This window comes from Penicillium rubens (genome assembly GCF_028828025.1).
Source record: "Penicillium rubens strain IBT 27055 chromosome Unknown utg000003l_segment0_segment0, whole genome shotgun sequence".
Taxonomy (NCBI): Eukaryota; Fungi; Ascomycota; class Eurotiomycetes; order Eurotiales; family Aspergillaceae; genus Penicillium; species Penicillium rubens.
Genome location: NW_026890601.1, coordinates 4,087,776 through 4,109,313, shown reverse-complemented (window position 1 = coordinate 4,109,313; position 21,538 = coordinate 4,087,776). Strand labels below are relative to the sequence as shown.

At 50.2% G+C, this 21,538-nt stretch overlaps 10 protein-coding genes across 10 annotated transcripts; 7 read left to right on the top strand and 3 right to left on the bottom strand.

Moving 5' to 3' along the window:
- Positions 1–60: 60 nt before the first annotated feature.
- On the top strand, positions 61–2,387 carry N7525_007777 (uncharacterized protein; the record flags this gene model as incomplete). Its single annotated transcript, XM_002568189.1, has 6 exons — positions 61–842; positions 903–1,129; positions 1,183–1,313; positions 1,365–1,611; positions 1,668–2,180; positions 2,257–2,387. 6 exons carry the CDS (start codon positions 61–63, stop codon positions 2,385–2,387), a joined length of 2,031 nt encoding a protein of 676 aa, XP_002568235.1.
- Positions 2,388–2,995: 608 nt separating this feature from the next.
- Positions 2,996–5,632, top strand: N7525_007776 (uncharacterized protein; the record flags this gene model as incomplete). The annotated part of the gene is made up of 3 exons (XM_002568188.2): positions 2,996–3,163; positions 3,373–3,435; positions 3,473–5,632. The coding sequence occupies 3 exons, from the start codon at positions 2,996–2,998 to the stop codon at positions 5,630–5,632; spliced, it is 2,391 nt and encodes a 796-aa protein (XP_002568234.2).
- A 459-nt stretch (positions 5,633–6,091) lies between these two features.
- On the bottom strand, positions 6,092–7,426 carry N7525_007775 (protein-lysine N-methyltransferase; the record flags this gene model as incomplete). The annotated part of the gene is made up of 4 exons (XM_061214200.1): positions 6,092–6,213; positions 6,278–6,413; positions 6,472–7,026; positions 7,187–7,426. 4 exons carry the CDS (start codon positions 7,424–7,426, stop codon positions 6,092–6,094), a joined length of 1,053 nt encoding a protein of 350 aa, XP_061068631.1.
- Positions 7,427–7,610: 184 nt separating this feature from the next.
- N7525_007774 (40S ribosomal eS24 domain-containing protein) lies at positions 7,611–8,703 on the top strand (the record flags this gene model as incomplete). The annotated part of the gene is made up of 3 exons (XM_002568186.2): positions 7,611–7,771; positions 7,983–8,230; positions 8,320–8,703. Coding segments are annotated over 3 exons (486 nt in total), but the record flags the coding sequence as incomplete, so codon positions are not given.
- Positions 8,704–8,785: 82 nt separating this feature from the next.
- Positions 8,786–9,837, bottom strand: N7525_007773 (uncharacterized protein; the record flags this gene model as incomplete). Its single annotated transcript, XM_061214199.1, has 3 exons — positions 8,786–9,054; positions 9,097–9,523; positions 9,574–9,837. Coding segments are annotated over 3 exons (960 nt in total), but the record flags the coding sequence as incomplete, so codon positions are not given.
- A 1,742-nt stretch (positions 9,838–11,579) lies between these two features.
- Positions 11,580–13,078, bottom strand: N7525_007772 (uncharacterized protein; the record flags this gene model as incomplete). The annotated part of the gene is made up of 3 exons (XM_002568183.1): positions 11,580–12,707; positions 12,779–12,886; positions 12,938–13,078. 3 exons carry the CDS (start codon positions 13,076–13,078, stop codon positions 11,580–11,582), a joined length of 1,377 nt encoding a protein of 458 aa, XP_002568229.1.
- Positions 13,079–14,866: 1,788 nt separating this feature from the next.
- On the top strand, positions 14,867–15,070 carry N7525_007771 (uncharacterized protein; the record flags this gene model as incomplete). The annotated part of the gene is made up of 1 exon (XM_061214198.1): positions 14,867–15,070. The coding sequence occupies one exon, from the start codon at positions 14,867–14,869 to the stop codon at positions 15,068–15,070; it is 204 nt and encodes a 67-aa protein (XP_061068629.1).
- Positions 15,071–15,657: 587 nt separating this feature from the next.
- Positions 15,658–17,175, top strand: N7525_007770 (PPIL4 family peptidylprolyl isomerase; the record flags this gene model as incomplete). The annotated part of the gene is made up of 4 exons (XM_002568181.1): positions 15,658–15,737; positions 15,810–16,510; positions 16,567–16,763; positions 16,819–17,175. The coding sequence occupies 4 exons, from the start codon at positions 15,658–15,660 to the stop codon at positions 17,173–17,175; spliced, it is 1,335 nt and encodes a 444-aa protein (XP_002568227.1).
- Positions 17,176–17,566: 391 nt separating this feature from the next.
- N7525_007769 (UDP-N-acetylglucosamine diphosphorylase) lies at positions 17,567–19,198 on the top strand (the record flags this gene model as incomplete). Its single annotated transcript, XM_002568180.2, has 3 exons — positions 17,567–18,280; positions 18,342–19,076; positions 19,127–19,198. The coding sequence occupies 3 exons, from the start codon at positions 17,567–17,569 to the stop codon at positions 19,196–19,198; spliced, it is 1,521 nt and encodes a 506-aa protein (XP_002568226.2).
- Positions 19,199–20,062: 864 nt separating this feature from the next.
- Positions 20,063–21,100, top strand: gisB (putative zinc knuckle nucleic acid binding protein; the record flags this gene model as incomplete). Its single annotated transcript, XM_061214197.1, has 6 exons — positions 20,063–20,117; positions 20,173–20,208; positions 20,278–20,289; positions 20,345–20,386; positions 20,442–20,560; positions 20,624–21,100. The coding sequence occupies 6 exons, from the start codon at positions 20,063–20,065 to the stop codon at positions 21,098–21,100; spliced, it is 741 nt and encodes a 246-aa protein (XP_061068628.1).
- Between the last annotated feature and the right edge of the window lie 438 nt (positions 21,101–21,538).

The following is a 21,538-nucleotide window of genomic DNA, read 5'->3' as shown; positions in this document are numbered from 1 at the left end:
AAACGCAGAAACGGTGGCCTTGATTTCGTGGCATCATTTGGGGGGCGACCCGCGAACATCATGGCCGATGCTCCCTTCCCCCCATCCGGTGGAGCTCGAGCTCCGACTTCGTACCCCAGCATATCATCCATCCAACGCCGCTCCTCTTACGCCTCGGTAGTATCTGGCAACGCATTTTCACCTCCAATCTCTAGCTCCTTCTCACATCTCCTCAACTCCCACCCAATTTCCTACCCCTCGTCCGACAGCCGAGTCCACCGGGCTCCGTTCGGCGTGGATGCCGCAGACATGCACATGAACTCCGCCTGGAGAAACACAGGTTCAACAGAGTCACTTCCTCCCTGGTCTCGCAAGTATGCCGGCTTTCTACGCTCGGCCGAGTTTCCGCACGGCCTAGGGCTCACCGACACCCCGGCCTTCCTCACCCCATCCTACCTCCGCAACTCCCGCTACATCGCCCGTCTCGAAACTGCCCACCGCGCTAAGATCGCTGCTCAACAGCGAGATCCCTCATCCGCGACCTCCAATCCTCCTCTCTCCGCCTCGTCCAGCAATGTCCACCTTCCCCGCATCGCCCCGTCACACCGCGGCATGACATATGAGATCATAGAGAAGGAACCGTCTGCCCCGGCCGGTTCCCTCATGCCTCTACCCAGTCAGTGGAGCTCCGTAGACAAGTTTTCCGGCCTGGAATTGTCGAACGAGAACTTCGATGTGCGCTACACTGGTCCTACGCACAAGCATGACCATGAAGCTGCCGCCTTGCGCGCGGATCACCCTATGCCACCGCAGTGCGGGATCTACTACTTTGAAGTTAAGATTGAGTCAAAGCCGAAGGAGGGGTATGTGAATGAGCAGCTTGGGAGATATTGAATTGTGGATGCTGACTTTTTCCCTCCTAGCATGATCGGTATTGGGTTTTCTAGCCCGAAGGCGTCTGTCGAGAGACTTCCCGGTTGGGAGACGGAATCATGGGCTTACCATGGCGATGATGGAAAGTCGTTCTTTGGTGAAAGCCAAGGACAAGGTCGAGCATATGGACCGACTTTTGGTGCTGGCGACACAGTCGGATGTGGTGTGAATTTCTCTACGGGATCTGCATTCTTTACGAAGAACGGAGTCTTCTTGGGTAAGTTTTTTTGTGTGGATTGTAATAGGGATACGTTAGGCTAATTTTGCCAGGAAATGCGTTTCACGATCTGCGGAATACAAACCTTTTCCCATCTGTCGGAATGAAGAAACTACCGCCAGTACATCTCAAGACGAACTTTGGACAGGAGCCTTTCGTTTTTGATATAGACGGCATGGTCAAGGTGTGTATTTCTCCATTATGTACTTGACGTTGTCAAGCTAATTCCCATCAGCAAGAGAGATTCAACGTTCTATCAGAGATTAACGAAACATCCACGGCTGGTCTTCAACCACCGTTGGACGAGTCGACACTTATGCAAGAGTTAGTCGCACAGTTCCTCGCCCATGACGGCTACGTAGACACAGCCCGTGCATTCGCAGAAGAAGTGGCCACCGAAACACTAGCCCTGCAGAACGGCCGCAACGAGCCACTGAAGAAATACGAGGTCGAGGAAGACCGCGAAGCCGTCAACCGGAACAGTAAGTCTACACCTCCACATTCCTCCCAGTGCCAAGCCCTCACTGACAGCCCATAGAAATCCGCTCCGCAATCCTAGATGGCGACATTGACAAGGCCCTCAAGCACACGAAAGCGTATTACTCCAACGTCCTAGAAGATCATCCGGAAATCCACTTCAAACTGCGCTGCCGCAAATTCCTCGAAATGATGCGGCGGTCCAACGAACTCTCCGTGGCAACTGCCGCGAAGCGCCGCCGCTCGACATCCTCCAACTCGCACGAGCACGCCGTCTTCGATCAGGAGATGGAGCTCGACGATGGGGATGGCGACGCCTGGGTGGCGGATGGTATGGACACCGAAGAGCCCGAGGTCGTCGCGCAGTTCAACCAGCTCCTCACAGAGGCAGTACAATATGGCCAGCAGCTGCGCGCTGATTACCCCACTGACGAGCATGGCGGTGATAAGAAACTGCTGGATGATATCTTCTCCCTGGTGGCGTATCCCGATCCGAAGCGGTCTGTGCATGGCCATTACCTCGATGCCGAGGGGCGGGTGGCTGTGGCTGAGGAGTTGAATTCGGCTATTCTTGGTATGTTGCTTGATTTATTTATTCTGCTTTGTTTCTGTTTATACTTGCAAGGAGCAATGCTAACATGATGCTGTAGTCTCATTGGGCAAATCATCTGCTGCTGCGCTGGAAAGGCTATACCAGCAAACTGAAGTGCTGGTTAACGAGATCAGTGAAGACGGCGGCGCTGGGGCGTTCATTAATGTTCGGGATGATATTCTGCTTTGACTGGCGCTGGGTTAGGGTCTTGTTTGCGCCCTCTTTTTTTCTTTTCTTCTATGTTCCTTTTTCTGGAGGGACCTAACAATCTCAGATGTTAGCTTGGGCTTCTTGTTCATCTTGATACTTTCATAACTCTCTGTTTTTGTCAAATTACCTTCTACGTATCTCTTAGCCAGAATGATAAGTCCCCTTTGGGCATTACTTTTGAATCTTTAATAGTGACCTGAGTTCTTACCTTTTGATTTTATTTAAACTTGATGTTAACTTTGCTTGGCCTTAACACACTCTTAACTTAATAATGAAACACCTTTCAATTCCTGGCGTAGATCCTACTAGTAGTAGTTGTATACCTACCTAGGTAGGTATAGGTATGTCTTTGTGACGTCAGCTCCATTCTATACTTAGAGGCGGTGAGACCCAGCAATATCAAAGCGGTAAGGCCTCGAACACCTGGGGGCTTATCTCATCGGCTGAATTTCCAAGGTTGGCCTCGGGATCTCCGCTTTCTCACATCAAATGGAGTGGTGGTAAGTCTGATACCTCGAAGCTGCAGAGTTCTCTGATGATCAGGCCTCTCTCCACACTCAGCTCCCCAAAGGGGCCACATTCTTAGTATGGATCCTCCACATAGCGCTGAACATCTCAGCATTCCTACCCATTCAAGCGCTTCCACCACCCTGCGTTGCTGCTGTGGCCGCAATGACTGCGCTTTGCTCGAGCATAACAATGTAGCTCTCGAGGGCTTAGAGAAAGATCTGGAGACTGCTGCGAGGCTAGGTCAGGTACGTGTCTTTTTCGATCTTCGCTGCCCGAAATGATGTCGCTGTTGGTTGGGTATAATCAAACGCCAAGCTGTTCCCTGGGCTGGCTGAAGCATGCATGTTGATACATCAGTTTATCATTCCTCGGAAATTACTATCTTATTGCTTTTGCTTTCCCTTGCTCTTTCATTTATACCGTTTCACATTCTGCATACTTGTGCACACACCAGATCGTTTGCATTCAGATGGCTTCCGTCCGATCTCGATCTCCCATTCTCTCGCACTGTGTTGGCGTCCGTCATGGCTACCTTTCATGGTTATACTGCCCAGGCAGGATCTTTTGAGCCCTCATCACTGACTTTTGCTCTACAGGCCTTGCTCCACCGCCATGAAAGCTATATGGCTGAAGCGGAAGAGGACCGTCATCGTTTGGTCAGCAGCATTGACGACCTAGAGCGCGAAAAGCAACAAGTCCAAGCTGAAAATGCTCGCATCATCGAAGAGAATCGCAGTCTGTTAGAGCAACTTGACAGTTTGAATCAAGCGGTCGCCGAGTCAGACGACCATGTCAAGTCCCTAACAGTTACTTTGGAGAACACCGAGTCTGAGCTGCAAAGATTGACAGTGGCCGCAACGCGTGCAGCAGAGCTCGAGGCGCAACTAGCTCTCATGGAGACCGAGCAGTCTAAGCTTCAAGAGAGCCTTGTATCAGTGCAGGAAGATGAGAAATCGGCCGTCCAACGGTGGAAACAAGCAGAGAGCACCCTGCGAGACCTTCATGATCAAGTCGACCGCATCGAGAAAGAGGCCCGCGAGGAGAGAGATCGACATACAGAGCTCGTCCAACGCATGGAACGCAAGAGAGCTGTGGAGCGCGAGCTAGACAATGCAGCGGGGCGTCTCAAGGGTGCCGCTGCCGCCTCCGAACTCAGCCGCAACGCAGGTGGTACAAACGTGGTATCTCGTTTCGTCAAGGACATATTGCAAGACAACGCCAACCTGCAAGTCGGGATCATGGAGCTACGTGACATGCTTCAAAGCTCGAATGAAGAAGTACAGAATCTACGGGAACAGGTTATCTCTCATCAGCCGCTGGCCGGCGCCGATGAAGAGGACAATGTGCAGCCAAGGCCTTCCACCACGCTGAGCGAGGAGCTACGAGCGAAGGAAGAACGACGCGTGTCTCAGGAATTACACATCCATCATCATTTCCACACACCAACTCCAACTCCAGCTACAAAGAAGGAGAAAGGACCGCTGAACCGTCGGGTGAAGAAACGCCGCTCCGCTTTGTTAAGCCCGGTCGCAATGCACTCTGCGACACGGGCACAGTCGCCCCGAAGAGGCCTTCATCGCTCCCAGTCATCTGGATCCTCCATGTCAACCATTTTGTCGCAAACCTCTGTATCCATCCCACCTCATTCATCCTCACGCCGCTGGTCAGCACAATCTCATGCTCCGGACTCGCTGGCAAGCTCTCCTCGGTCCGCGTTCCGGACATCATCGATATTTGATCGCGTTGAACGTGGCGCTGATTTCTCTCAGCCTACTAGCCCTGAAAGCACTGTGTTCTCTTCGCCTTTGATGCAGGCACGGAACCTGAAGGGTATTGATATGCCTTTCCGGCCATTCGGTGGCATTGATAACCACGATGCACCCGACGACTTATCCGCACTTGAAGATGATATCTACAGCCGCCAAGACTTCTTGAACACTGATAATGTCACAAGAGAGCCAGATATCCCAGAGGAATCCGAACCATCTCCATCAGCGGCTTACTTCTCGCCTACGGGTGAGCCACTGACGACCACCGAAGATGACATTTTTACCATGCATGTACAGCCTTCATCCTTGCGCAGATCTTCTTCCCATGACAGCTTGCTCTCCGTCTCCGTTGCTGGAATGGACATCCATACACCCACCAGTCGCCACAAGCGAATGGGCGACTGGCATCCCGGCATGCGGATTCCCCGGCGCATCTTATCACCCAGTGTCGAACTGTTGTCAACACCCCCGGTGATCTCGGCCCCGGCCATCACAGTCGATCGTGCAACGAGCTCAGAGCACAAATCCCAGTCATTGCTTGCTTCCATGGCTGCGGGAAACCACACCAAGTCCGACACAGCATCCGTCGTATCCACAGACAGCACCAGCACCGGCTCAACCGCGACCCTTGGGCCCCGCAAAGCTTCGACGTTGGGTCGCCGCATGGGAGGTTGGGTGCTAGGTCGCTGGGGCATCGCAGCAGTCTCATCAGACAATGACTCGGAAGATCCGACGAACTCGCCAAACACGTCTTTGACATCGTCACCTTCTACTTCTGCGCCCAAATCCCCTGACCCATTAGCTCTCCGCTTCAGATACCCAGGTGTAAACCAAAAGGGTCCGATAATGGGCCTGCGGCCTCCGCCTCCTGCTCCGATTTCAATTCATGCACAAAGTATAGACGAAAACCTGCTGCGAGAGAGTCTAGCCGAAGATAATGGCTAGATTCCGCGCAACCTAAATACCTGCACATTCATTGTTCTTTAGCGCTTACACTCGTTTTAATCTTGCATTCATTATCTCTTTTTTTTTTTTTGCATTCTGCTTTCTCGGTTTGGTTGTTGCATTTCTTGGATTCCTGGTTTGGAATGGCGCGAGTCGCGATGATACCCATGCTTTCATCTTTTTCCTAAAACGTGTCTAGATGATATGATGTACACTCTTTGGTCCTTTTCACAATGTATCTTTTACGCGACAGCATCCTGTGGCTTGGACTTGACTTCATTGAGTACCTCAATACCATTGGAGTTTTCTCTAGTCGGGTTGAACAATTTTGCATAGTTCCCTTGGAGCTAGTTATATACTACAGCAGCAAGTTGCATAACTTTTGCATCATTTGCATGATATCACAATTCTCTATTCATAGTCATTACCTCGTGATGTAAACGCAGTTCAAGTGACTGCTTATTTCATCCGCGAAATCCGATATGTCCGGATTGGGATGCTGGTCGAATGGAAGAAACCCGTCTGGTCTTCTGATGGTGTAGATTCGAACGGAATGGTTTCAACGGTGAATGAGTTGGTTTCTGTGGATGTTAGCGCTGTATAAGACCTGAGCATCAATGTCCATGTCTGAACTTTGAGACTCACCACAAGCATTCAAGAACGTGCGGAAAGTATCCTCATTGCGCAGGGTCGCAGCAATGATAAATTCTTTAATGTGGTAGTTCTCGAAAAGATCCCGCACAGTAGAGATGAGTAAAGGAACAAGGTCGGTATCATAGATCTAGCCATGTTAGCACGAAAACCAACATTGGAAGTATACAGCACATAAGAACACCCACCAGATCAGCACCGAGAGCAATGTCAAACCTCAGCCCCGTCCCATCCTCGCCCTCATCAGAACCAAACCCAGCAAGATCCCCCTTCCTCTCCAACGGAGTCCCCCACTCCCAAACAGCAGGATAAATAGGAATAGACTCCCGCCCCTGCAGATTATGCCTGACACAATCACGGATATTATCAATAAGCGCCGGCTCACGATCAGTAACAACAACAGAGCGCACACCAAGATGGCAAGCACAAACCAGCGACAAGAAGCCCGTGCCAGCACCCAATTCGATAACCCGCTTACCGCGCACAAGAGCCTCGCCCGTCTCGGACGCCAGGAACGAACCGAGGTGCAGAGCAGCCTCCCATGTCCGATTACCGGTGGTTCCAGCGGACAAAATCAGGCCGCGTGATTCAGAGGTCGTGACTGTGCGCTCGGGAGAGGTCCCCGCATTGCATGCTGGCGCTGTGTACTTGACTAACGACAGCTGCTGCGCTTGTTGCAGGGCTGAGGGTTTCGGCTGGGAGACTAGTGTGCTCCAGCTTTCCATGAGATCGTCGTTGATCTCCTATTTCCACGGGGGAGGGAAGAGGTTAGATAGGTGTAAAATCAAGGAATATAAAGAGATTTTGCATTGGTGAGGTGAATTACGTGGGATAGAAAAGGAAATGATTGAAAGATCAAGATGCAAAATGCAAAAATGGATTTAAACAGGTGGGTGAGCATACATCCTCCTCGGGGTCTGTGATTGATTCCTCGATGCGTGAGAGAATCTGTTTCAGCACTCGGCTTCGATAGCTGTCTGGTGGGATGGGGAAGACTGCATTTTCGTTGAACATGCGCTCGTATAAGGCTGCTTGCACGGCTGGCTGGATCAACACCGGGCCTGGTGGGAGGGCCAATTGCTGGAGCTCGACCAGCTGGAAATACTGCGCCGCTAATTTATCGATAGAGTCGGTCATGGTCATTGGATGAACATAGTAATGAATTTGATATCAATGCGGCAGATCTCATTGGAGCCCGGGCGAAAAGAGTGGATGAGTCAGGAATGTGATAAGCAAGGGCTGATCAGCACTTTCTGCCTCAGGCATAAATAACCTTAGTCATTGTAGCCTGAGGCAGATACCCCAAACAGGCTAGCGTCTACCCTAGCCGAGCCCACACCACACGAAAATTGAAAGTTCGACATCCTCAGTGACCCCGTCGACACTTCCTCCATCCAACGCACACACCAAAATGGCCGACACTCCCGTCACTCTGCGGACTCGCAAGTTCATCCGCAACCCTCTGCTTGCCCGCAAGCAGATGGTCGTGTAAGAACCCCCCTGATTTTCCCCCTCGTTTTGGATCTGTGTGTGGGAAATGCATGGCAGGCGCGCAATATGGAAATTCGACAACCACCAAGCACAAAGAGAAAGAGAAAGAGGAATGCAATTCGGAACATCGCAACACACACAGAAACAAGCGTCGACAAACCAAAAACCCAGAAAACCCCCGATCTGACATCTTTTCGCGAATATCTAGGGACGTCCTCCACCCCAACCGCCCCAACGTCTCCAAGGACGAGCTCCGTGAGAAGCTGGCCGACCTGTACAAGTCCAACAAGGACCAGGTCTCCGTCTTCGGTTTCCGCACACAGTACGGTGGTGGTAAGAGCACCGGCTTCGCTCTGGTCTACGACTCCTCCGAGGCCCTGAAGAAGTTCGAGCCTCACTACCGTCTCGTCCGTATCGGTGCCGCCAGCAAGATCGAGAAGGCTTCCCGCCAGCAGCGTATGTTTTTCTCTCCTCAGCGATTATCAATCGCGAAACATGGATGTTGTGTTCCTTCTTTTTTTGCTAACCCCTTTCCCTTCCTACAGGCAAGCAACGGAAGAACCGCTCCAAGAAGTTCCGCGGTGTCGCCAAGGTCAAGGGCCCCAAGAAGAGCAAGGATTAAACGCCTCATCTGTAACTATTCGCACGATTCAACATGGACCGATGATGCGGCATGGCGCGATGGGAAAGATTATGGCGGTGACGGCTTTGGCTCTGGAGTTTCCCACCTGGTTATGGCTTGTCCGGACCCAGGTGCGGTCGGTCGTGTGTGGGGGGAGTGGTTTATCTTCCTTTTCAGCGAACATCAGACTAAAACCCAAAATGATGCCCGTTGAATGGTGAAGATCGTGGACGGATACTCTTTTTTCTTCCTGTGCTTGTTGGAGCTGGTGATTCCCGAGAAAAAAAGGCTGGCGATCCCCATGGAAATTTAAATCAGGGCGTCAGTGTTGTGGTTCTTGTATGTTTTTTTGGGGAGGGGATCATCAGTCTTCGTGAAGACGGCCGGGGTTATGAGAATCCGGGCTTCGGCTGTTTGCCCGGGATGAAATTACATTTTACTTGTTTCTCTTCACTCGGTCCGGTCTTGTAGGCTGTACTTGTACGGGGAGGTATGGATCTGGTGTAGTCGGATCTGGAGACTGTAGACTGAAGACCTGCGGCGTAGTCTAGGCTCAGTCTATATCGAGCGCCCCTCTGTTCTATGCCCCAAATGCGGAGGCATCGTCGACATACTAGTTGAGACACGTCTAACTGATTGATGTAACAGTTGGCCTTGTCTATATCAATGCAACTATATCAATACAAAGCCAAGAGTGAACCAGGGTAGCCCCTTAGCCCCCATGGCCAAAAGCTCAATCTGATCCCCCAAGAACCTCTCCGTCGCCAATCCATTCCCCCGTTCAAGCAGGTAATCTGTAGAACCAGCAGTGTATACAACACTTCCAACACCGGGACCAAGAACAATACGCCAAGCCAACATATACCCAGCGACATTCCACGCCACCTCTTCAGTTCTATCCGAGAAGACAGGGCCACGATAGTCCTGCGGGCCTTCAACTTCCCTCTTCCAGTTATCGCTCCACTCATCCACCCACGCATTATACGGACGGGAACGAGACGAGTTCTTCCTCTGCCTCGTCTGTATCCTTGCTCATCTTCTCTAATATCCTCAACGGCTGGCCAGAGGAAGTCCGTTCCGTAGTCTGGCAATATGCGGTAGTGTCTAGGCGGGGTTGATAACCCAGGCTTGGGGGAAGGGGTTAATTGTCATCATCTCGAGTGTGAAATTATCGGACTCGGTTATGATTTTGAGTACGAAATCGAAAGTGGTCGCCATGACTGTCGTTCTCTCGGGCTCGATTCATGCTTCCTCGGTAAGAGTGCGCCATGTGTCGCCTAGGTTCTTGATGGATTGGATGTATCACTGCGATTGGGATTGGCGGCTTAATACAGCTAGAGGTTTCAGAAGTCTGAATGTCATGGTTTCTTGAATTGGTGCGTTCACTGGTCAAGCGTGGCAGCTTTGGATAATACTGTGTGTATTTTCTACGGGAAGTCTGCCTATAAGTACATATTCTAGAGTTTTATGCTTCTACAAGTCAAATGCGGGCATTTATAACGATTCGACATGATTCTATGTGGTCCAATTGTTAGGACATGGGGGAGTCTATTAAAAGAAACACTAACCGCCGTGATGTGAACGATTGGTCCCCATTTTTGGAAAACTAAATTATAGTAGGCGCAAGCATGCTAATCAGGTTCTGTATTTCCAAGATAAAAATCTAAAATCTTTGAAAATATGCTTATGTACTGTCAAAGCATTAGCCCTGTAGGTTACATAGGAATTTACTAAGACGCTAAAGCCCTAATTCAGAGCGACAACTCATAGCCGTTGCTGCTGATCTTGCCCCAATCCAACACATTAATTGTTATGAAATGATTTTGCAATAACGTTACTTTTGTTACTTTATGTAAATATACAGACCAAGCAAAAGACAGTGTCTGCCTCTATAACATCTAACTCCAGTTAAAAGCGAACTAGCCATCAATGAGTAACTCCATCCGACTAAGAAATAACAACCCAACACATACAATGCAGGAACCAACCAAACCAACCCATCACATTTAGCATGACAAAACTTCAAAAACAGCAGAACCCTGTCCAAATTCCAGAAGGCTGTGTAAGTACATCCCTCGGAATGGATCGCTTGTACAATGTGGCCGATTACACAACCTACGACCTCCCTTTCTCAAACATTCCCCTTAACATTTCCACCATATGGGAATCCCACATTCCAATTCCACGTGTACTAATTCTAATCGGGGTACCGGTCTTCTGACTGGAGATGTAGATACATATCTGCTACCGTAGGATTTGCAGCAGCCAAGTACCCAGACACGTCCATGGCAGGGTTGTATACGGCATAGCGGGTTGGATCATTGTATTACTGCATCCTGGTTAAGGGAGTCAGGAGAGTCCGATGTACTGCCGTGTGCTACTCTTGGGGAGGATCCTAGTGCTGGTCTGGGGATGCAGGGCACATGGCACATGGTTAGCCCTGTCCATGCTTGTGACTATGAAGGTGGATGGGGATACACGGGGTTGGGGTTTATTGTATGTATTATATTATTAGGGATACGGTCATCAATAGAAGGTTGTGTTAAGTGCTAGATTGAGATATAGATACTCGACGAGGGAAGACAGGGTAGATGTGTAAAAGACATTATTTGGATAGGCCGTACAAGACAAATAAGGAACTCCACGCTCTGAAGAAGGGCTAGAAGACAGAAAACTAGAATTGACAAGCTCTCCTAGGTCATTGTTGATGGTGACATATCACAGAACCGAAGAGTCGTAGTAACAATAGAAATAAGACATTCCACCAAAGACTAAACACACATGGCATGAAAAAAGCATATTTTTGAAACAGACACAGAACCACTGATATAAACCACTGCATATAGCCACTGGGGTATTAGGGAGTAATCTCGATGGACGGGTGTGACAGGATGGGGATCTCACCATAATCCCTATTGGATGGTTTTTTTCTTCTGGAACATAAGCAGACTGAACAAGACGACAGAGCAAAAATCAAAACAGAACAGAATAACAGCAAAAGAGCAAATCAACAGACGAGAAACAGAAACAGACATGAGAAGACATTAGTAGGCAGAACAAAGGCAGATGTAAACGGCCTTGATATGGGTATCTCTTTTGTGTATCTTGTGGGAAAGAAGAAACGACCAAGCAAGAGACCGACCAGGAAAGACGCGAACAGCGAAGAAGAAACATTGAAGTCATTCAATACGCCCCCTGATGTCCCAACGATGAAATCGGAGAACGATGCAGATCAACCCGCCCATAGTCCGACAACCCATCAGGTAAAAAACCATACGGCAGACCAACCGCCGAGTCGGCATGTCGGACACGCGTATAGGGCAATCCGTTAACAAGCGTCGGTGCCGAGCAGCGCATATCCTCGACAACGCCCCTCGACTTCCGGCGCTCACTGCCCGCATACCCGTACACATCGGTTGCGCAATCAGAAGTCAGCGCGAGTAAACGCTGTCCGGCGCCGCTATCGCGTGGGAATGTGCGGCCCAGACGTGCGTCGGAGGTGTTGTACTCGCCCAGAGTGTTCTGTATCGTGTCCAGGGCTGGGTAGGGAGGGTTTGCAGCGGAGGGGGCCATGGAGGATGGGGATGAGGCTGGGGGAAGTGGGGATGGGTCTTCTGTTGTAGACATGGGGATGTATCCGAACAGGTCGGGTGTTCCTTCGCCTGAGTCGGTTGACTTGCGTGCTGAAGGGCTGATACTGTAGAGACCGTTGCTTGGGACGGTCATTGGCACTGTACGGCCGTCTTGGGAGGTTGCGAACCGTGCGTTCCAGGCCTTTGCCTCGGTGGCTAGGGTCATGCGTTCCAGGCCGTCTGGGAGGGTTGAGAGGTTGGACTGGGGTTGGCTTCGGCAGGTTGGGGGTGTTGGGAGGGTGCGGTCTACGTCTGTGTAGGACGTTGTCATTGGCCCTGTTGACTGGGGCATCTCGGTGGACATACTTTGGCCTGGGAGGACGAAGCCGTATGCGGCTTGGTTCATGTTGCCGCTTTGTTCTTCGAAAAACTCGGGTCTGCCGTTGAGATCCCAGGCCCGGTTGCCCCAGGCGGTGCTATAGTCGAGCATCCCAGTGCTGGATAGCATGTACCCTGGCGATGCCTGACCGTCGTAGTTGGCGGACTGGTCATCATAGGAGTGGTCCATGCCGACGGGGTGCCGTGAGAAGTTAGACTGGATATCCAGCTCGTACTCTTCTCCTCGCTGGAACGGAGTTCGCATTTGAGGGGAGCCCATAAGGATTGACCTTCCATGACCCTTGGTTGCATAAAGCCTAGCTGCTTCTCTAGCAGCATCTTCGGGGGCCAAAGAGTTGACCTAAGGAGCAAAAGGAAGGAAGGTCAGTATGAATCCCTCTGTGGATATTGTGGATATGGACTTGGGCTTACTCGTATATACTGGCATTCAGTGGCTCCAACACTACGGCAGCTAGAGCAAGCCAGGCCAGTGTTGAGATCACCGTTGCACTTGATTTTTCTCTTCCGGCATCGGTTGCACTAGTCAAAGGTTAGAAGTCACTAGGTGATCAGGAAGGAGAAAGCACATACTGCGACTAGGGCTCGCTTTCTCTGTTTCCGTGGTTTCTCATCTTGCTGAAGACGGTCCTGCTTAGCCACTCGCATCGACCGAGCCATAGAAATGGAGTTATGCCGGGCTTCTAGTCCGGATAGGTCGTATGTGTGATCCATTGATATAGCACCCGATTCACTCAAAGGTAGGGGATATGCAAAAGAGAAGTTCAGTGAATGTGAGAAGAATAGAAAATGAAAGATGTCTCTGGGAAATAGGGCTAGATTTAAGCCATGTTTTGGTAACAATCGGTGTGATTGCTTTCTTCTGATTTTATAATATAGATAATATATTATAGTATATTTTTGCCCCCTGCTTTTCTTTTTTTCTTTTCTCTATAATATTATATATATTATTTTCCTATATGTGTGTTTAGATTCATAGAGAGGAAGACATACACAGTAAGTACATCTACCAAAAGTACCCTGGACCTGGTTTCTTTTTCTTTTCTTTTTTTCTTTTTTCCTTTTATTCCTTATTTAAGATATTATCTTATTTATCTTCAAGTTATTTTCTGTTTCGTATTTTTTTCTCTATTTTTCCTAAGGGGAAAATTATATGCAAAGTTCCGCCATTCCCCCCAGTTTCCCATATAAAAGGGGAATAAAAGGAGAATAAAAACAATAAAAACAGAATAAACGAGAGGTTTCACAACGTAACGTCACACATGACCTTAGCCATGACGAAAACAGACTGCTCCGGTAGGTAGTGTTTCAGCCAATTCTTCTCTCTTTTTCCCTTGATAAAGACCATGAACTTGGTGTATCTCATAACGGGCAACTGCCGAGCTACTGTTTGCAGATGATCCGCGGGGGAGTATAACCCGACGTCCGTCCAAATGTTTGCTCGATAGTTTTTGTCTGCAGGTCGAAATAGTAAATAGTCCGATCTGAACTCGAGAGTCTGGAACATAGTGTATGTTATCTGGCAAACGGTCCAGATAATAAAATATAGAAAAAACAAACAAACGCCTGTCTCAGGATGCTTCAAATGTCTCAATAGAGAAAGAGAAGAGAAAGTAAAAAAACGAAAAAGAAAATATAGAAGAGAGTCAAAATCTCTCATGACACCTGTCACTTTGACAAGCGCACGAGTGGTCTTCCCCGAGCCAAGCGCGCTCTAGTAAAAGGTAAAATCCAGGGATCGACGATCTAAAAGGATCGACATGGGGGGCGATCCAGCGTTCTTTAGCGCTTCCGGTACGCAGCTAGATCGAAAGGGAAAGGCGAAAAAGCAAATCAAGTCAAGAAAATGAGGATAGTATACTCCGTACTTGGTATGAAATTAGTTCTGACATACCAGATCTCGACGCTAAAGGCTAAAAGGGGGAATCTAGAAGTGCCGAGATGCATGAACTTCTGGGATACTTAACAAGGTTCACACATTGGAGCTAATGTGGAGAGAAAGTGGATTCGTTACAGGTATGACATGGGCAAAAAGGATTAGAAGTTCTCCATTAGTACAACTCTCTTTCCATTGGTACTCATACTACCGCCTTAAGACATTCGGACAGAGACGAGAGACATAAAAGAGAAACCAAAACAGTGGGGAAGGCAAAGTCTAGGTCTCAAATACAAATCTAGACCTCATGGAGTCCGTAGGTATTTAGACCAAGTTCCGGCAGTTCAAGGTTTGACGATGCACGACATCCCGGGGGGAAGTAGGAATTGCGAATTTAAGAGTCAGGAGAAACAAGCCCTGGAGAGCCAAGCCAGCTGACTCTGAGTTGACTCGCCAGGAACACATGTTGGGATTGAGACTGGCTTTTGTTGCAGACGATACGGTGGAGGCAACCCCTGGCTGCTGACGGAAGCTCCCTCCAGAAGGCGAGAGGGAAAGAGGCTCAGGATTGATCATATCCCATCCCACGTGTATGGCTCTTTTCAAGAAGTTAGTATATGGTGGTGATGGTACCCGTTGGAATCCTGCTGCAGGAGGCCGCCCGTTTCCTCTTCCCAACGTTTCTGTTGTGGAACAGCTCACGGGGGAAAGATGGTACTGTCCAAGCAAAGGAGGACCGTGTACCTCCAGAGCTGCGAGACGGTGCTTTGATCTTAGTGGGGAGAGAAGACGAAACAGTACTGTGGCTTGTCCAAGGAATTGACCAGTGACAATCGGTCACTCTCGGACTTTTGCCAAGAGATGCTTCTTTTGGCTGGGCCTGCTGCTGCATGAGGGATATAAGCACACAAACAGTTCAAACTTGGAATCCCTGGGTCGATCAAGGCCCTTAATAAGATCCGCTGCATGTCGATCTCAAAAGCGTAAGGTTATATCCATTATGTCCAACGGGGGGCATTCGGAAGATACGTATGCCGCTCGATTGGCAAGCACCGTTTCACAAGTCTCCCGGGTCGAACATCCGGAGAACCCTAGAGCTGTTGCGCAGCACGTACCCATAGATTCGTGGGAAATCCTTTTGTGTTGTAAACAAAAAGGTAAAAATAGGGAGAAACGGGAGAAAAGGGAAAAGAAGAAGAAAAAGAAAAACACGAGAGGCTCAGTTCCCTCCGGTTGGGGATCCCCGCGGGCGGTGATTGGTCGAAGCTTCGATGATCTTCTCGCATTTCGCATTTCCCGTTTCCCGGACTTTCACATTCGCTCTGTCTCTCTGTCTCTACCGACCTCCCTCCTTATTACCAAAGTGTTTGTCCTAGGTCGACCAAGCGCCTAATTCGGTGTGTCGCGATTCCCCGCCATGAGCGCGCTTTTAGAGACCTCCCTGGGCGACATTGTAATCGACCTGTTGGTCGATGATGCACCCAAAGCGTGTGACAAGTGAGTGGCTCCATTCCTTGGCTTACCCAGTCTGCTGAAACCTGAAACTAAGCTCATTTTGTGTGCTTTTAGCTTTTTAAAGCTATGCAAGCTCAAGTACTACAATTTCTCGCCCGTCCACAGCGTCCAAAAGAACTTCACCTTCCAGACTGGCGACCCGCTCGGTCCTGACGCACCCGAGAGCGATGGAGGTTCTTCAGTATGGGGTCTGCTGGACGGACCGTCGAAAAGAACATTCCCACTCGAGGCGTCGCGCAAGCTGAAACATCTGGAGCGCGGCACGGTGAGCATGGCCACGGTACCCGCCAAGAACGACCCCGACCAACGGTTAGCCGCCAGTCAATTCATCATTACACTTGGAGACAATCTGGATTATTTAGATGGCAAGGCCGTGATTTTCGGCAAGGTCGTTGAGGGCTTCGATGTCCTGGACAAAATCAATGAATCATTTATTGACGACCGAGGTCGACCGCTGAAGGATATTCGCATCCGTCACACCACTGTCCTTGACGATCCCTTCGATGACCCGCCAAATCTGGTCGAACCGCCTGAGAGCCCGGTTCCTTCCAAAGCCCAATTGGCCACGGTTAGGATCGCGGACGATGAGGACTTGGATGATGATATGGATGAAGAGGCTATGGACAAGCTACGTCGCGAGCGTGAGGCTCGCGCGCAAGCGCTGACATTGGAGATGGTGGGAGATCTGCCATTCGCCGATGTCAAGCCACCGGAGAATATCCTTTTCGTTTGCAAGCTTAATCCAGTCACACAAGGTTTGTCGCCATTCTATTCCCCCACAGGACCGTGGGATTGTGCTAACCAATACTAGATGAGGATCTGAATCTTATTTTCAGCCGCTTTGGAACAATCTTGTCTTGCGAGGTCATTCGGGACAAGCGCACCGGTGACAGTCTACAATATGCCTTTATTGAATTCGAGGAACAGAAGGATTGTGAACAGGCCTATTTCAAGATGCAGGGTGTCTTAATTGATGATCACCGGATCCACGTGGATTTCTCACAGAGTGTAAGACCCCCTTATCACCCCCTATTACCTGGGCCCATATGCTAATATATCCTAGGTGTCCAAATTATCCGAAAGCTGGCGCAATTCTACCGTCACCAAGCGCCGACAGAGAGGTGGATTTGGTGGTGTTGCAGACCTTGAAGCGAAACGTCAGTATCGAGAGGTGGACGATACGCCTCTGGGTGAGGATGATGCTAGGTATGTATTTGACAAGCGAAACAAGGACAGAGCTCCACGGGAGGCCCCGTCAGATCGCACTCGAGTTCGCCGGGATCGAGGGAGTCGAAGCCCCCGTCGAGATGGACGGGATCGATACCGTCGTCGATCCCATAGTCGAAGTCCACAACGGGATTCACGAAGGGATTCACGGAAGGATTCAAGGAGAGACCGAAGCTACCGTGAGCGACGATAGTATTCAGATATCCCCTATTCTCGAATAAATACGGTGTACTTTGTAGTCTTAACATATCCACTCGACTTCGCCCCTTAGCAGGCCAAGGCCCCGCTTTGACTAGTGTAATGAATCCCAGTGGGCAGGTTTCACTCGGCACTCGCGAGCCACCTTCTTGTATGGACAACTCCTTATTATTCGTCTTTGCAGATCCCTAAAAATAAACTGGAGCCCACTAGGTTCCTAATAGTCTGAGATATATTAGTGTGGCGTGCACTTTAAGGTGTGACTTAGGTACTTAATCAGCTTCGAGCTTCACCCCACGTTTTTTTATTTTTATTTACTTCTCTTTCCTCTCCCTTCTCCCGATTTTATCTCTCCTCGTTTCTCTATCACCAAATATATTTTCACAATGGCAGGTGTAATCAAAGATGCTGTCTCCAATGTCCTTGGAAAACTCCAGGGCACTGCTCCAGAGGTTCCCCGTGAACCCTCAGTGGAGGAGTTCCAAGCACTGCAGAAGAAGTACACAGACGCTGGACAAGGCCATGTCTTTGCCTTTGCCGAGGAATTGACGACTGTCGAGAAGTCACAGCTCTTCCACCAGCTGTCCAACTTTGACCCCACTCGGATCAACGAGCTGGCCGACAAGGCCCTCAACCCTCCTCCCGCCGAGCAAGGGGCCGTGACCCTCGAGCCCCTCCCCGAAGTCGCCACTGCCTCCATCCTCGATTCCGACCCCTCAGATTTCCAGAAATGGTACGAATCCGGCCTGAAGGAGGTGGCGGCGAACAAGGTGGCCGTGGTCTTGATGGCTGGCGGGCAGGGTACCCGGCTCGGCAGCTCTGCCCCCAAGGGCTGCTTTGACATTGGTCTGTTGAGCGAGAAATCGCTGTTCCAGCTACAGGCTCAGCGTATTCTCAAGCTGCAGTCTCTCATCGGTGGTCAGAACGTGGTCATCCCCTGGTACATCATGACCAGTGGGCCTACCCGCAAACCCACCGAGGAGTTCTTTGAGAAGAACAACTACTTCGGTCTGGACAAGAGCAATGTTATGATCTTCGAGCAGGGTGTTCTGCCTTGTATCTCTAATGACGGTAAGATCCTGCTCGAGACCAAGGGCAAGGTATGTAGTATCCGTGACTCAAACACGTGTAGGAACAGATTTGTTGACCTACTGAATATAGGCCGCCGTGGCTCCCGATGGAAACGGTGGCATCTACCAGGCCCTTGTGGTCTCCGGTGTGCGGGAGGACATGCGCCGCCGCGGCATCGAACACATCCACCTCTACGGAGTGGACAACTGCCTTGTCAAGGTAGCTGACCCAGTATTCATTGGCTTTGCAGCCTCTAAGAACGTCGACATCGCGACCAAGGTGGTGCGCAAGCGCAACGCTACCGAGTCCGTCGGCCTGATCCTGTTGAAGAACGGCAAGCCCGACGTGGTCGAGTACTCTGAGATTGACAAGGAGACTGCCGAGGCCAAGGACCCCAAGCAGCCCGATGTCCTCAAGTACCGTGCCGCCAACATCGTCAACCACTACTACTCCTTCCGGTTCCTCGAGTCGATCGAGAACTGGGCGCACCAGCTGCCCCACCACGTGGCGCGCAAGAAGATCGCCTGTGTCGATGCCGAGTCCGGTAACGTCGTCAAGCCCGAGAAGCCTAACGGCATCAAGCTGGAGCAGTTCGTCTTCGATGTATTCCCCATGACACCGCTGGAGAAGTTCGCTTCCCTCGAGGTGCACCGCCACGACGAGTTCTCGCCTTTGAAGAACGCCCGCGGCACTGGTGAGGATGATCCTGATACCAGCCGTGCCGATATCATGGCCCAAGGTCAGCGATGGGTTGAGGCTGCTGGTGGTATTGTTATTACGGATGGCGAGGCCGTTGGTGTTGAAGTTTCTCCTCTGATCAGCTACGTATGTCTCTTCTATCTCCCTCTTGATCTCTCAACTAACGTACATTGCAGGGCGGTGAAAACCTGGAATTCCTCAAGGGACGGGAGATTAAGGCACCGGCCATCCTGGAGCGGGAAGAGTAGATTAGATATGTCTAACCAGTCGGATCTTGGATCTCTTGGAACGAAGAAATGAATTGCATTGTGACACTTTTTGGGGAATGGATCTACTGTAGGAATGTAGGGGGTAAGGAATTCCAATATCATTCATAGAGTACATATATATACCTAGGTATGTTACAATATGTACCTAGTAAGATATCCATGGATAGAATACCTACATATGTAAATGTATGTAGAACAGTAAATAAACGCCTTACGCAATACGGAAAGGCCCGGGAGCTAAAGCCGTTTGACGAGTTTGTCCTTTTTCCACTTTTCCTCTCTTCTTTGTGTGCTTTCTCTTTGGAGTTGAGAGGTTATTGAAGTTGTTGAGAGTGAGTTATTTCCATTTCTTCTTTTTCTATATCTCTTGTTGTTTTTGCCCCTTTTTTTTTTTTTTTTTTCTGTGTGGTTCCCTCATGTCCCACTTTTCCGAGTGGCCTGTCAGAACATGCCTACTTTTCTCCAAAGGTTCTCAAAAAGCTGACCAAAAGGGTTATAGATTTTGACAAGGATCTGAAAGAGTTACTGTGAGGGTGAGTGAGATAAAGTGGTTTCGCATTTCGCATTTCGCTTTGCGCCCGTTCGAGCTCGTGCTCTCCCCCGCCGATCTACGTCTTCCCCTCTTTCGACTGAAATTTTTGAGATCGCAGCCGATGCGATTGTGCTGAACTCGGACAACGTCGGATATATACACTGGAATCGGAGTAAAAGCAACAGACATATGGTTATGACGCTAAACTCGACAATCCCGACAATGGAGGGGAAGACGCTGCTTATCGACGGAGATATATCAACCATGACCCCAGCACCGGGCTGACTCGAGATGGATAGATTATCGCCAGAATGATGTTGTCTCGTCGCGCATGCTACAAGTGTGGCACTATTGGCCACTATGCTGGTTAGTATAACTGGAAGAGCTTGGTATATCTGGGGTCGAACTAATTCCTCGGTAGAGGTCTGCTCTTCCACCGAGCGTCTCTGCTACAACTGTACGTGAATATCTCCCCGAGAGGTCCTACTCTTATCTTGCTGGGATGCTAATTCATCTCATCTCACAGGCAAGCAGCCCGGTATGTTCTACGATGAGTCATAGTACTCAAAACAAGCTTCTAAGTCGTCATATAGGTCACGAGTCGAGCGCCTGCCCTCTGCCCCGTACCACCGAGAGTAAGCGATCACTCGATACCACCTCCCGCCATTACAGTCTGTTAACACCATCCAGCCAAGCAGTGCTACAACTGCCAGGGCCTCGGCCACGTCCAGGCTGACTGCCCCACCCTGCGCCTGAACGGCGGTGCCAACGGCCGCTGCTACAACTGCAACCAGCCCGGCCATCTTGCCGTAAGTCTCCAACCCCAAGCCCGGGTCTTGGACCCTTCAGACCAGCTATTAACCCCACTCTAGCGCAACTGCACCAACCCCACTGCTGCCGGAGCTGGTGCTCCCCCTACCGGTCCCGCCGCTGGTCGCGGTGCCGGTGCTCGCGGCGGTTTCCAGGGTGGATTCCGCGGTGGATTCAGCGGCTACCCCCGCGCCGCAACCTGCTACAAGTGCGGTGGTCCCAACCACTTCGCCCGTGACTGCCAGGCTCAGGCCATGAAGTGCTACGCCTGCGGCAAGCTCGGCCACATCTCGCGTGACTGCACCGCGCCCAACGGTGGCCCCCTCAGCTCCGCCGGTAAGGTCTGCTACAAGTGCGCCCAGGCTGGCCACATCTCCCGCGACTGCCCTACCAACGAGGGTGCCGCTGCTCCTGTTGCTGCCGTTGACGCTGCCCCCGTTGCCGCTGTCCCCGTCGTCGCGGCTACCCCTGCTGTGGTCGCTGTTGAGACTACCTCTGATACTGTCCCTGCTGCGGCTCCTACTCCTGCCATCGCTTAAGTGTGTTCAGTCCTGTCTCTCCACTATGCATCCGCCATTGGAGGAATGCCTGGAGTTCCTTTTCTTCCTTGATTCTGTATTACGGTCACTTTCCCTACACCTCGATCGGTCTCTTCTCTCCGCCATTTCTTCCTTTGCATATATTTAAATTCACACCCTCTGTTTTGGGGAACGGGGTCTGGTTCTGGACCTTAAAAAAAACAACTTTTGATTTCCCTTTTTTACCCCCTTTTGGAACTTGTTCTTTTTTACTTAACTTTGTTTTATCACCCTATCATGTATACGACGAACAAACAGAAAAAGTTCTTTTTGGTTTTGTTTTTCGCAAAGTCACACTCGACTTGACTTTCTCAAGTCTTACGATTGGCGTCTGTTGTCTATTCTCATGGATTATCTTTCTTGGTTTTCAATCGACTCTTGGTTGCGGTTTTCCTGAAT